We start from the raw sequence: 14,341 nt of genomic DNA, 5'->3' as shown, positions 1-14,341 counted from the left end.
ACAGCTCTCTTGTACAATACACCAATTCTAAAAGATTTTTGCCAGCTTTTCCTTATGCATACCTAGAGTTCTCTACGGTAGAAAAGCAAGGAATAATTCAGTGTGCACATCATTCAAAACTCAACTCGGGTGTCCCTCGCCCTTGATAGCACCGCGCATGGTCCTAGGAAAGAGGAAGGAGATTGCTTCCAAGCAGCTGGCTCCCAGCTTGGGGGTATCGATATGTTAGGGTAACTTTTTTAATGATAGTCGCATGCATTGTTTAGACTAAAGAACATTAGCAAGCTGTTCACAATCCCAAACTATTAAACCCTCTCACCTAGGTGGCTCGGGAGAAGGAAGTTTGCGATTCCTTCCTTGATCATATATTCATGACCGCAGTTCCCACAGACTAATTTCCCTTCTGAGACTTGCGTTTCGAGTAACAGTCTATGCAGATCTTTCAGTGTCTGTTCATCGTCGAGTGCCTCGCCCTCTGGTTTCGACTCTGGGAGACTCGGGAATCCCAACTAAATTGCAAGGTCAGCCTGTGTACGTTGAAATTACGGAGGCATGGCTACCTCATTGGCGGTGGTCCGCAAGGCGTCCCAGTCAATCCGAGGAACAATATTGCGAATGAACTCTGGCTGGAATTCCTGTTCCTGTTGCTCCAGCTCTGCATCGTGGAAATGTAATGGATAGGATGCTGGTGATGTCTTGCACTCCTTGACGGCGCATGTCACGAAATTGGCAGTGATTACTTTCATGGTATTCGCTTGGGGGCGTGAAGGGGATTGCCGATATCTCGCAAATTTAAAAAGATGTCTGGAAACTAGAGAGGGCGAGTCTAGAGAAACGCCAAAAAAAATGGACGAGGCCCCACGGCTTATCTGATATCATGTGATCGATAACGATACGGATATCCTACAGAGCTACAGAGCTACGAAGTACGACTTGACTGAATATGCATTGCTTGATGTGCTGGGGTGTGGTTTGATTTCTGTTCTTTGCAGGGTAATTAGGCGCATTTTGTGATCTGGACATCCACCAAATCTAGATCATCAATGTCATAATCGCCAAGGCAATCATCGGGTTTCAATTTGTCTCCATCAAATTGGAGGGAGATCGTTTGGTCCATGGAGATATTCTGTTTGTTTCGAAAAGCAGAGATGAGTCGCGAAATTGGGGTTTTTGCCCTTGCTTTGATTTTGAAATCATCCAGTCCGGGGCTTCTCAAAACAAGTTTCATCGGTACATCCTTGTCATTTTCTGGTGTTTGTGACGCAGAAGGGATCTTGCCGTGGTCGGGCGAAGGGCTTGGGCGGCTGACTGGTAGAGGCCGATCGGCAACCGCCTCCATATGTATGCGCAGCTCTGGGTAGCCCGGAATAAGGTCTTCGTCCATGCTTGAGGACAAATGGTTTCTTCCAGCGTGTACTCCAAGGCTCCTACAGGTCGTCACGTCGAATACGCGGCGGCCCTTCCAGGTCAGATAGATCGATGATTGAATTTCCGGATCGAAGTTTTGGCGATTGCACCATGCCAGACGCACTTCTCTCAACCCCTGAGACATTTTTCGGTGGACCAGTAATGGCTTCGTGTTGGTGATTTCGGATGAGATCAAGACCTGGACGACCGGATCATCCGGCGGGTTCGGTGGTTGGACAGACTGGGTAGCTTTTTCTCCCGGATAATTGACTTTCTTGGAGGACTCACACGAGCGGGTTTCTGAAGTTGGGGTGATATCGCGGCCATTTACTGGTGGCGATGAGACGGTTTCGCACTCTCCGTCTGGGCGAAAATGCGCATTTCCTTCATTGGATAGTTCCTTTCCCAGTCCTACTCCATAGTTGTTGTGGTTCGACGGAGAATATTTAAGCTGTTGCGCTTCCGTTGGCACGCTTTTCTCGCCATCAGTTCCGGGGGACATGGCTATAGTCGGACCAGCATCCATGCTCTCTTCTCTCGTTTCTTGAGAGAGCCGGCGCCGCTTGCTTCGTCCGGTATTGTCAGCAAACTCATCATCAACAGGTGTGAGTTCCGGTGTTTTCGGCTTTCGGTGGGCTTCTCGTGTCGCAGCAACAATATCAGAATAGGTTTGCTCTGAGCGACGGTAGAATTCCATGCCATTTCCTTCGGTTTCTTTCGCTGCCCATGACGGTTTCTTAAAAAGGGGGCGCATCGTGATCTGAGAGTATGTAGAGTGAGGGTTTAATTCAGTCAGATATGGGGTCGCCAGATGAATCAAATGAGCCCGATGGCTGTAATCATGATCGGTGACAGTTAGTAACAGCAAGAAATGAGCCTTCCGAGAACCCAACGAACTCAGTGTTGAGCATGAATCACATAAGAAAGCTCTTGGAGAAGTGACCTCGGGAACTGTACACCATCTCCGCTGACACGCAATTGATCGCCTCACCGCCTTCCAGGTGTCTCACTTCCGATCCTCCACATCACTTGCCAAAAACATCACGGCTTGGTAAGTCTTGATTAGATCTCTTATTTTCGATTTGGCTAACATCCAATATCTTCGCAGACTTTATTCCAAGCAAGTGGTTGAACAGTGCCAATCATGGAGAACGGCCCATCCTCCGAAGGGAAAGACCCCTCCGCCTTTCTCAGCGAGATTATTGGCGCGCCTGTGATTGTCAAGCTTAACTCCGGGGTGGTGTACAAAGGTATAATGATGTTGGCGGTTCTTGACTTCATACACTAATCCATATGCAGGTGAACTCCAGTCGGTCGACGGCTATATGAATATCGCTCTCGAAAAAACGGAGGAATACGTGAATGGACACCTACGACGAAACTACGGCGATGCATTCGTGCGCGGAAACAATGGTTTGTCAATTTTCCCCGTTTGGTGTGATCAAAGGCTTACGGTACTCTAGTACTCTACATCTCTTCGAGTTGATCTAGTTCCAATTTGATTCTCGGCGCTTTCGGTCTAAGCACACACATTATGTGTCACGCGTGATTCTTATGGACGTTCTGCGTTAGATCAAGGGATATCCCGATTTCTGGTTCGCTGGCTTTAAAAACCAAAAATACAAGTTCGGGTGTGCTTTGGAATCACGACCAAAAAGGCCGGGGCTAATTCCATTTTTTTCTCTCCTCTTTTTCCTTTTTTTTTGGGCAACACGCATGTGCCGACCTTGTCTTTCGTGATGTACGGCTCATATCTTGACCTATGTCATCTTGGGATTCGATATCATCCCAACAGACCCCGGGGCAGATACCCCACTGTATGCACGACACCCTTGGCATGGGAATATCATGCTCTTTCACTTGCTAGCCCTGGCCCTAGGGAGAATATGCATGGATTTTGGGTTATGATTGACTGCAGGACCCAATAGTGAGCTATCAGAATGAATTTATCATTCCGCAGTCTATTGGTCTCTCTCTGGTGTTCCACATTGATCTGATCGCCTATACTGTGGGTGTATCACGGTGAGGTCAAAAAGATTAAAGTCGAGAATCATATATGTATCGAAAATGAATTATTTTCTCTGCACTTAACACAACAGCGCACCGTTGTGTATGAGTATAAATATATTGGGGGCGGGATGGGTTAAGTAAGCCTCTCAACTCTTTTTTTTTTCGGTCTTCTACCTGTCCAGCTGTCCACCCCCGAAGCTTTTGACCGCCGAAATGTTACAAGCAATCAAGTACAACAAGGGTGACCTTGAAATTCTGGACCAATTGCAGCTCCCATTTGTTCAAAAGTATATCCCCATCCAGACTGCCGAAGATGGATGGCACGCTATCAAAGATATGAAAGTCCGCGGGGCACCGGCTATTGCCATAGTGGCAATGCTTGCACTCGCCTCGGAGTTGACCTCTGCTATTAAGACCGACCAGCTTTCCAAGCTGCCGGAGGATGTATGCCACTTTATCCGTGACAAACTTGCTTATCTGGTGACGAGTCGGCCGACTGCTGTCAATCTCAGCGACGCTGCTTGCAAGCTGGAGATCGTGGTGACAAATTGCGCCAAGGTGGCAGGTTCTCATGGCCATGACGTTGCGGCAGCGTTCATCCAGGCGGCGGAGGATATGTTGGGAAAGGATCTGGAGGATAACCAAAGGATTGGGCACAACGGTGCAGAATGGATTGCTGCCAACGCCATTAAGCCGGGTGATTCAGGACTTGCGGTTCTGACTCACTGCAACACTGGGTAGGACCAATATAATATTTTATCTGCGGTATACTGAGGCTAACGCTGAATCATGTCAGATCTCTCGCCACTTCTGGGTATGGCACAGCCCTCGGTGTGGTTCGCTCGCTGGCTTCGAAGAATATCCTACGCCATGCCTATTGCACAGAAACCAGACCCTACAACCAAGGATCTCGCCTGACGGCGTTTGAACTGGTCCATGACAATATCCCAGCTACGCTCATCACGGATTCCATGGCGGCCGCGTTGCTTGCTGATACCCGCTTGGGTGTTAATGCGATTGTGGTAGGAGCTGACAGGGTAGCAGCCAATGGGGATACTGCCAACAAAATAGGTACATATGCCCTGGCTGTCTTGGCAAGGCATCACGGTGTCAAGTTTCTGGTTGCAGCACCACGCACGACCATTGACTTGGCCACGGGATCAGGACAGGATATCATCATTGAGCAGCGTCCAGCTTCCGAGGTGACAAGCATCAAAGGTCCCCGTGGGGGAGCTGGCGCAGCTGACCAGACTGCGATCGAGACTATACAAATTGCTGCGCCGGGGATCAACGTCTGGAACCCTGCATTTGACATTACTCCGTCGAGTCTGATCGATGGCATTATCACGGAGGTCGGTGTTGTAGAGAAACATCCCGATGGTCAGTATCATTTGGGTGGACTATTTGATTGCTCCATTTGATCCTGGCCAGTGCCTGAAATGTTTTTTTCGATATGCCGAGTCTCCGCGGTAGTTTCAAGGGCAGCACTCTGTCTCTCGAAAACTGCCAGGAGCTCATCAACCTTGCTTTCAATTGCGCTGAGGTTATTTTCCAATGCAGACGCGGTCATTTCACCCCTGCAAGATATAAGATGGTAAACAATAAAACCAATATCAACCAGGCAGATTAACATACTTGGCGAGATCAGCGAGCGCCTATATTGTAGGGTTAGCGATATGTGTAGTGCTTGGGCGTAGGTCCTAGTTGAGGGCGCGGTGAGGCAGGAGAAAGTTGTCACCAGGGCTTCGAGGGATGAGACGTATTTAAGCAATCTCACCTGTGAAATATCGAAGTCTGTATTTGGTCCCGACATGGTTGGTTACTTGGCAGTACGTAGTGGCGGGTGCGTAGGGTGTGAAATACTTGAAGCAATTGTGGACTGAGGAGATACAGTTTGACCTCTGATACTTCGGACTAGGACCCACTTTTAATACTGCCAGGCAGAAACCTCGGAACTTCAATTTCCAAATTCAATAGCTAGTATATCAGCCTTCATATTTAATAACATCAGCCACCCTATGTGGCATGGTCTCCGATATATGTTTAAAGATCTCAATATCTAGGGCATCCGATGCTTCCTACATAGCTTTAAGTAGCAGCTTTAGCGTGTATGCAGAATTTGGTAGGTGCATAAGCTTAGGGTGACGCTTCAATATTTTGGCTTTTAGTATCGCCTATAGGTTCGTAATTGGATTTAAATCAGGCGAATGGGGAGCCGTTCCATGATTTCACAATCAACCTTATTAAGAGCATCCCGCACGATATATATAGTTGTGTACCGGCGCGTTATCTTATTGAAAAATAGTATTCTAATCAATACTATTAAGCAGCGTAGGTACTCTTTAATCGTATGAGAAAAAACACTACCGCGGCGAGACCATATTTCTCTACGACCTAACCTCGGACCTAAGATATATTTTATATTATACTAGGTGACCTATGCCGCTAGGTACCTAATTGGGTAACAAACATTATAAATATACTAAGATTTTATAGCTTTATAATAACTTATATATTTTCGAGCTATAAATTTAAGTATTACTATTATATCCTTTATCTCTAATTATGTTATATACTATAGTCTACTAGTAAGTCTTATATATTATCCCCCCTACTTTTCCGCTTTCACCTTGTACTTATGGATAGGTACTACTCTCTAGCAGTAGGGATATTATTATTATTATCTTTACTGGATCATTAGACAAATAGTATTGACTAGCTCCCTATTATTACTAATTAGGTCTACCTTACCTATAACTTATATTTACTTAATATCTTATTTAGTCTTAAGCCTAGCCTTACTATAGAGTAAGAGTTATAGCCCCTGGAGTATCTAGGATATATTCTTAACAAAGAACCAGGGCTTTTTAGAAGGAGCTCTAATATTTATCCCGCTATAATTTATCCTAAATATCTAATAATAATAATTAGAACCGATTATTAGAGGCTTGTATAGTACAAATTATATAAATATATCCTTAGATATTATCTATTGATTAGTATCTATTTGGCTTTAATTAGCTAGATATAAGAGATCTAAGTATTTTCTTTTAGTAAAACTCGCTTCTACTAGAGCCAATTAACTTTTTATAAGATAATTAAAATAGTATTATAAAGATTAAATACTAGATATATAGTTATATCTCAAGACTTTAAAGGCTTAGTTATATGATTAAAAATAGCTTAATAATATATAAAAGATAGTCGATTTAGCGCTATTCATTATTACTTACTAGTATTCCTTTATAGTTATACTTTGTATAACGAGGTATAAATACTATAAAGTCGCCTTATTTAATAAATTATTAGAATTATTAAGTTTACCAAGTCCTTGCGCCTTATATTAGTTAATCGTTAGCTTTATGATTCAGATATTATAGAAAATATTATACTAGTAGGGGCTTATATAGATATATATCGCAAGGCATCGGCTCTTATTTAAGATATAATAGATTTCCCGATTATAGCGTCGTGTATTAGCCTAGGCTAATATTACTTAATTTTAGTTTACATTATCTTAGTAATATTATTTAAAAGAACTACCTTTAGATAATTAGTAAGTTAAATTAAGACTTAGCTAGATAACGTAAATAAGATAAGGAGTTTAGATAATAATAATATTATCTAATCTTAAGACCACCTTAGATTTAAGCTATATAAACTAGAGAGGGGATTGAAACTAAAAATTATTTCCTAGTAGATCTAATATATATTGATAAAAAAGCCTAATAGAGCTATAAATACCTATAAAAATATAGAAGCCTAATAATTAAGTGTAATTAAAATCTTTAAATTTAATAATACTAATTAAAGAATAAGCTACCAATACCTTATAATAAGGCCTTATAGTTGCCAACTAATTGTGTTTATAGATAATATAACTCGAGGTAAGGGTAGCCTTTTTAATTAGACTACGAAATGTTAGATAATTAATGAAATAATAGGAAAGCCGGTTAAAGGTAAGAAATTATAAGATTTATTCCTTCTAGTCTAATTAAATGAAAGGAGTATTAGCTAGTATTTCTTACTATTGAATTTAGGATATATTAGTAGAGTAAAGGAGGGTAAGGCTATAGTTAAGAATATACTATTTTTCTTAACGAAAGCTTGTAATCTCTATATTTTTCCTTTATATAGACCTTTAATATTTCATAGATTTTAGATCCTTTATTATAATTAATATATCCTAGTTGCTTTTCAACCTGGTCTAATAGAATAAAGGCACTTAAGGTTATTCTTATAGCGTCTATGTATAACCTTTAGTACGCTATCTATAATTTAAGTAACTTGGTAAGAGCTACTATAAATACTAGCCTAGCGGGTTATATCCTAAAATATATTACTTTCCCTCCAATAATTAATCTATAACTACTACTTAACTTATTTAATATATTCTATAACTTTATCAAAAAAAAAATTTTCTTCGGTCAGGCCTAATATAGATAGGTAAAAGGAGGAGGTATAAGGATTATTTAGTCGAATAAAATCGTTATAAAAGTTATAGAATATAGCTTAGCTAAACAGAGTCGCTAAGCAATTCGATAGTATAAGATATAATAAGTTACCTATACTACTATTACCAAAAAGGACAGAAAGCTAAAGTGCTAGCTTTAAGATACAATAGGGTTTTAGAGATAATGGTTTAAAGGTAAGAGGGATAAGGATATAGATAATACCTATAAAATCTAAGAAATTACGTCTTAAAATAGATATATATAGAAAGAAAATAGATATATTAAAAGGTATATACTAAAATTACTATTAATTAGCTAGATAGTTATATTTATATAGGTCCGACGTAAATCTTATAGCACCATAAAGAAACTTAAGGAAACCTAGAAATAGCCTAATAATAAACTAATTCCTACCCTAATTTTCTTAAAAAAGGTTATAAAATACTTTAATATATACTAATTTATCTCTACCATTAATAATAGTTTTACTCTTAATATATATAGCTCTTATATTTACTACGCCTCCCTTATATACTCATATATTTATATAACGTATTTCACATGCGAGTGGCCACCCCAAAACACCATAGTAAATGCGATATATTCTCTACTTTTATCTCAACAACCACATCTTAATTATATTTAATAATTTACCAATAGCTATTGATGAGTCTCATTAGCGAATCATAAAGCCATATTGTCATCATTTCAAAGTTACTGAAAATTACACTGCCATGAGCTATAAACATATATATCTCCATCATGAAGACATAGAAATTCTCCAAGCTCCCTAAAGAGGCTTGATATCAGCTAAAAAACATTCTGCTAAAATGAAAAATACCTATAAACCATGGTTGTTGAGATATAAAGTTGTAATTTATCGCATTTACTATGGTGTTTTGGGGTGGCCACTCGCTTGGGGTGGCCACTCGCATGTGAAATACGTTATTTACCACTTCTTCTTAGCTAAGAGATTTTTTACATTTTTTATTCAATTAATCATAATTCACTTAATTATCGTGGTTTTTTTTAATTTATATCTATTCCTTAATGTATCTACCTAGTGTATCTACCTAGTGTATCTACCTAGTTAAGTAACCGCTATACAGCCAACTTTAGCGAGGAGCTACTATACTACTAGGGTGGCTATAGAGGAGGTAGGGCCTTAGCCGGAAAACTACACTACCGTAACCTTACGTGGTCTTATAGGTATACTAGTTAATACTAGAGAGATAAAGAGAGGCCGGTAGAGAGGGGGTTATAATTAGCCGGCTAATAGTTATTTATTATAACTTTGCTCGATACTAATTCTCCCTTTCCTTTCTTTCCTACTTGTATATACTAGACTAACTTTTAATAATAGGGGATAAAAAATAAAGGTAATAGATTAATAATTAGAAGGATAATAAGCGGGTTCTTATAAGGCGGGGAGTATTAAGTATCTATACGAAAGGCCCTTAGCACTATTTACCCTAGCTAAGGCGAATATCGCGCGCAATAATAGGAAACTAGAGCTTCTAGTTTATACGAGTAGACTCCTAGTAAGGGTCGTTCAATGTACCTTCGATACCGTCGTTTAAACTGGTAGTATTAACGAAACTAACCTCGTTATTCTAGAACCGCTAGGCAATATAGCGAGTCTTAGCTGTTATAGATTCGCTAAAGAAGCGGACGAATATAATACCTCGCTAGCTAATTGTCAGGACCCCTACCTGACTGAGGATGTTGACTCGGCCTGAGGCATCCAATGATGCCCAGGCGAGGGTCTCACCGGCCTCGACTGGGCCAGTCTGTATATAAGCATTTCTCGCTGGCCCGTTTCACGGCCCAGCGTTCAGTCTCTACATACAATACACCCCTGTTGTACTACACACGTAACTGGGCCATCTACCTCGCTTACCCACCTAAACCCAGAGATTGCGTGGTCTCACACTAGTAATAAAATTAGCTCGGTATAGGTGGATTAGGGAATACTCTATATGAAGTTTTCCTAGGATACCGTGGTAGCTATTACCGTACACGCTCTTTCTTTCCTATAATAATATTAATAAATCACAATAACCACTCGAAATATACTAGACTTATATGGGTTATGTCTGCGTTGGTAATATTCTACTCGCGTTGGTGTAAAGTGATAGTAGTGATAAAGCCGCGAATAAGGGCCTTAAGCCTCTTTACGACGGCGCAACGGAGTTCGGGAGATTCGTCTAGTCTATTATAGATCTAGAATCTATTAGTATGAGATCAGAGTAAGTAGTCTTGACAGGGGAAAGAAACAAGCAATAAATGATGGATTTATTGGTTGAGAGACGGACGGGGAAGGAGAGAAGCTCCGACTCCTCGAGGACTATCTATAACTACTCATAGGACCATTCAGAGTCACGTGATCTCAACAGGTAGCTCCTACCATATATAAAGGTATTTTGTGGGGATCTAGTATTAGCAAGTAAGTAATATACTACTAAGGGCGTTAACGCTAATAAGTATATCTTAATTAGAGATAACCTAGCTGTTAGTCGCTTTTAACGAACAAGCTAAAATATAGACTACTTACCCTAATACACTATTTAAGCTTTATAATTTCTAACCGCTATAATTAACGGATTAGGAGTCTTAACTAAAAGGCTCTCTTTATACTACGCTATTATAGTATTAAGAAACCGTAAGGCTAATCTTATTTATTAATCTATGAAGTAAAAAGATAATAATGATTAGCAAAAATAGATATTTTCTCTTAAAAAGTTCTTTTAAGGCCGGCTATACTTATCTAGACTAGGTTAAATACTAACCCTATTAGACTAGATAGGCACTAGGTTGTTACTCAAATTAAGGAGCATTATAAGATTGAATTTCCTTGTAATACCTATTATTTTAAAGAAATAAAGAACCAGGCTATTAGATTAATTAATAAGTATAAGAATCTATAGGAGGCTATACTAGAATAGTTCGACCTTATAGCTTAAAAAACTAAATCTATCCACGAGTATACCGCCTAGCTAATCTAATATTAAGGCTAAATAAAAGACGAAGAATAGAGTAGTAATATATATATATAGATCTATTTACATAAATCTATACTATCTATTATAAAAGAAAAAAGGGAGTAATATAAAAGTTAAAAGAAATTAGACCTAATAGAGTATATTGACTATCTCACCATTACTGAAAATAGTATCCCTACCTACTAATAGGTCCAGGTCCTATTAAGGTAGCGCAAAGATAGGGATAGCTTATTCTGGAATACGCTTTTAATATATTAAAATTTATTAGGTATACTAGCATTTAACGCTACTTTATTAAGGTTTTCTTAGCTATTTATATTCCTATATTAACTACTATATATAGTAGGAGAGCTAAAAAGGCTAATTAAAGAAAGTATAGATTTTAATAGACACTAGAGATATAGAGAGCTTTTAAATAGCTAAAGTAGGCTTTCATAGATAAGTCGTATAATATTTTTAACCCTAAAGTACCCTTATTAGTTAAATATAAATATTAAGTTTTAATCTAAGAAGTATATTAAGCTAATTATTTAAGGATAGTGGTTAGTACCCTATCGCTTACTAATCTAGAAAGATACTTGGGCTAGAGATCTAATATAAGATATATAATTTAGAGCTACTAGCTATTATAGAGTCTTTTAAATAGTAGCATTACTATCTAGAAGGTAGTAAGTTCTTTATAATTATGTTAAGTAACTTACTAATCTACGCGACTTTATAATTATAGAGGTACTACTAAGTAGGCGGTAAGCTAGGTAGCCTTAATATTTTATATTATTCGACTTTATTATTAAATATAAGACTAGCAAGAAGAATCCAGCGGTTATACGTAGTCGATATCTAGATTATATACCTAAGAAAGATATGATAGTAGTAGATAATTATACTACTAATAATATAATAGAAAATCTATTGAAGTTAAAGGTTAGTAGACCCTAATGAGATACTATTAAACAGTAGAATTATAGTAGATATAATAGCTACTATTCTATTAACGTATTTCCCTACCGAGTGGGCCACCTACACCGGTCTATTCATTTTAAATGCATTTATCTCAACCAAAACGCCGTTAAATTCAATAAGCTAAACTCGAGGTCTATTAGGACATATAGTCATTCTATGACCCTGAATTCCATATACACTACACTTCGTTTTTGCCCTCGTACGCGGCTGAGAAGGTGCCGGAGCTAGCCCTACCTCACGGGATCCTTCTGCTAAAACTGCTTGCTCTGGCTGCGCTATTAAGGCAGAGGCCTCTAAAACTGAGAAGCCTTCTTCGGAAGGTATTTGCCTTATAGGCCGAGTCTTTTTTCGCTTCTTCTCCTCGTTTTTAGCGCGTAAATCGCTTACTTCTTTCTTAAGAATAGCTGCCGATTGTATCGTGATTTAATAGGCTTTTAAAACTTGATTTGTCGTAGAATTAAGCGGGCTTAGTGGACTTTTTGAGCGCTACTTTAGTAAAGCTTTAATTAAGGAAGCTTATTTTTGTAATTAGATATAGTTCGACAGCGTTTTTAGCGACCACTTACTATCCCGGCTCGAAGGAGGGGGTCGGCGTACGGAGGCGAATATCGAGCTTCAAAAGCACTCGATCGGGGTTATAAGGCATTAAACCGGCGCTAGCGAAGCTATTCTTAATAGTCTCCGATTTAAATGCCTCGATTCGCGCGGACGGGTAGACTTCGAGGAAGTCTAATTTATTAATATGATTAATCTAGAGCCGTATTTTGCTTTCGATAAGCCGAGTATACGCGCGCTTTAACACCGCAAAATAGCTAATATTAAGAGGCTATAAAAGGTAAGACGAGTGCGGAGGCATATAAATTGCGATAATATTATTTTTCTCGTAAATTTCGTCAAATTTCGGAGTTAAATAACTCCCGTAGCCGTCGAGTATTAAAAGTCTATACTTCCCCTTCGTACGCGAAGAAGTAGATAGAATAAAGAGCTTTTCGAGCTATTAAATTCTAATTTTATCGGAAGTCTACCCGTTAGGACTAACCTCGAAGCGCTAATCGTCCGGAAGGCTGTCGAACTAAGACTCGATAAAGACTTTGCCCTTAAGATTACGTACGGAGGAAGCGCCTACCCCGAAGTATTTATACACTTAATTGTAGTTACCTACGCGCGATTTCCGGGCTATAAAAGCGATCGCTAACCGTAGTATTCCCTTCTCGTGATAACCTTCGCGGTCGTAATTAAGCCTATTGCGAATCCGGTCTCGTTAAAGTTATAGATATTATTAGGATCGATACCGTGAGAAATGATCGTTTTTTAGACGAGAGAAAACTATTCTTTAATAATTTTCGGGTCTTCATAATTAGCGCGCGCGTAATTATAGCCTTTCGAGAATCGGGAAGAGAGGATTAGATATATTTTCACGAATTTTATAACCTAATCCTTACCGACTAAAGGAGGGGGTAGATCTACGCGCCGCGAGTAGTAAATCCGCTATTTCTCGTACGGTAGAAGGCCGAGGGGCTGCTCCGCGAGAGTCTATAGAGAGAATCTATTTTTGAAGCGATTCTTCCTCAATTTCGGTTAATTTATGTGAATTTGCGCGAGTTTTAGCGCGAAATAGATAGCCGGTAACGCGTCGCTATAGTGTTGTACGGGGTACGTTAAACTAACGCGCTATATCACGAATTGATAGAATTTCTTGCTTCTTAATAGCCTAGATAGCTAATAAGATCCTACCCTCTTGCTCCGTACGATTTTGAGAGGATTGAGTACGAATTGGTGGCATAGTGGGTGGGTAAAGAAGGAAGGTCTAATTAATTGACGCGTTTTACGTTAGGTGGCCCCACTCGGTGGGGAAATACGTTATAGACTTATATTAAATAGATACCTAGGTTTCGGATCTAGATAAGAAGAGGTACTAGAGTAGGAAAAGTATAATAATAGAGGTATACCATACCTTATTAAGTATATTAATAATTTCTCTTTTTATTACCTAGTATGAAGAGATCGGATATAATTATTAAACTAATCTATTTCTATACTCTTATTCATTATAGTTGCCTTTATCTTACTAAGAAGGTTATTTAGGCTAAGCTCGATAATATAGGTAATATAAGGAGCCTAAATAATTATAGAACTATTATTAAGTTTGAGTGACTATAATAATTCCTAGATACTCGATATTATAGTGTTACTATTTAATATATTATTTTTAGTGACTATAACTTATGCACTTAATCTATAATCTTGTACTGCTAAGGAGCTTTAAAATTATGTCACTTAGATTTATATCTACGTAGAATCTAGATAAAGGATTAAATCTAAGATGGATCTCTTTTTACTCCTTAATCCTCGTTAAAAAATAGCTAGTGATAGCTATAAAGGCCTATAAAATAGAGATATCTAGTAATATTATATAAGCGAAGGCTTTATATTAGGAGGAAGCTTCTATAGGATAGATTACTACTATTCTTAAATATATCCCCGTAGCCGAGACTTAATTATTGT

General features: G+C 38.9%; 4 protein-coding genes across 4 annotated transcripts; 2 read left to right on the top strand and 2 right to left on the bottom strand.

The window, feature by feature from the left end:
• Positions 1-262: 262 nt before the first annotated feature.
• Positions 263-746, bottom strand: N7446_002843 (RNA methylation protein TRM112; the record flags this gene model as incomplete). The annotated part of the gene is made up of 3 exons (XM_058511592.1): positions 263-267; positions 320-509; positions 561-746. The coding sequence occupies 3 exons, from the start codon at positions 744-746 to the stop codon at positions 263-265; spliced, it is 381 nt and encodes a 126-aa protein (XP_058377128.1).
• Positions 747-997: 251 nt separating this feature from the next.
• Positions 998-2,161, bottom strand: N7446_002842 (small ubiquitin-related modifier domain-containing protein; the record flags this gene model as incomplete). The annotated part of the gene is made up of 1 exon (XM_058511591.1): positions 998-2,161. The coding sequence occupies one exon, from the start codon at positions 2,159-2,161 to the stop codon at positions 998-1,000; it is 1,164 nt and encodes a 387-aa protein (XP_058377127.1).
• Positions 2,162-2,551: 390 nt separating this feature from the next.
• Positions 2,552-2,893, top strand: N7446_002841 (U4/U6-U5 snRNP complex subunit LSM6; the record flags this gene model as incomplete). The annotated part of the gene is made up of 3 exons (XM_058511590.1): positions 2,552-2,657; positions 2,707-2,820; positions 2,871-2,893. The coding sequence occupies 3 exons, from the start codon at positions 2,552-2,554 to the stop codon at positions 2,891-2,893; spliced, it is 243 nt and encodes an 80-aa protein (XP_058377126.1).
• A 737-nt stretch (positions 2,894-3,630) lies between these two features.
• On the top strand, positions 3,631-4,838 carry N7446_002840 (S-methyl-5-thioribose-1-phosphate isomerase; the record flags this gene model as incomplete). The annotated part of the gene is made up of 2 exons (XM_058511589.1): positions 3,631-4,154; positions 4,214-4,838. The coding sequence occupies 2 exons, from the start codon at positions 3,631-3,633 to the stop codon at positions 4,836-4,838; spliced, it is 1,149 nt and encodes a 382-aa protein (XP_058377125.1).
• Positions 4,839-14,341: the final 9,503 nt, after the last annotated feature.

The sequence above is a fragment of the Penicillium canescens genome, assembly GCF_028828765.1.
Source record: "Penicillium canescens strain IBT 15451 chromosome Unknown utg000002l_segment0_segment0, whole genome shotgun sequence".
In the NCBI taxonomy this organism is placed as follows: domain Eukaryota; kingdom Fungi; phylum Ascomycota; class Eurotiomycetes; order Eurotiales; family Aspergillaceae; genus Penicillium; species Penicillium canescens.
Note: the sequence above shows the minus strand (reverse complement) of the source record. Positions and strands in the feature narration are given on the sequence as shown.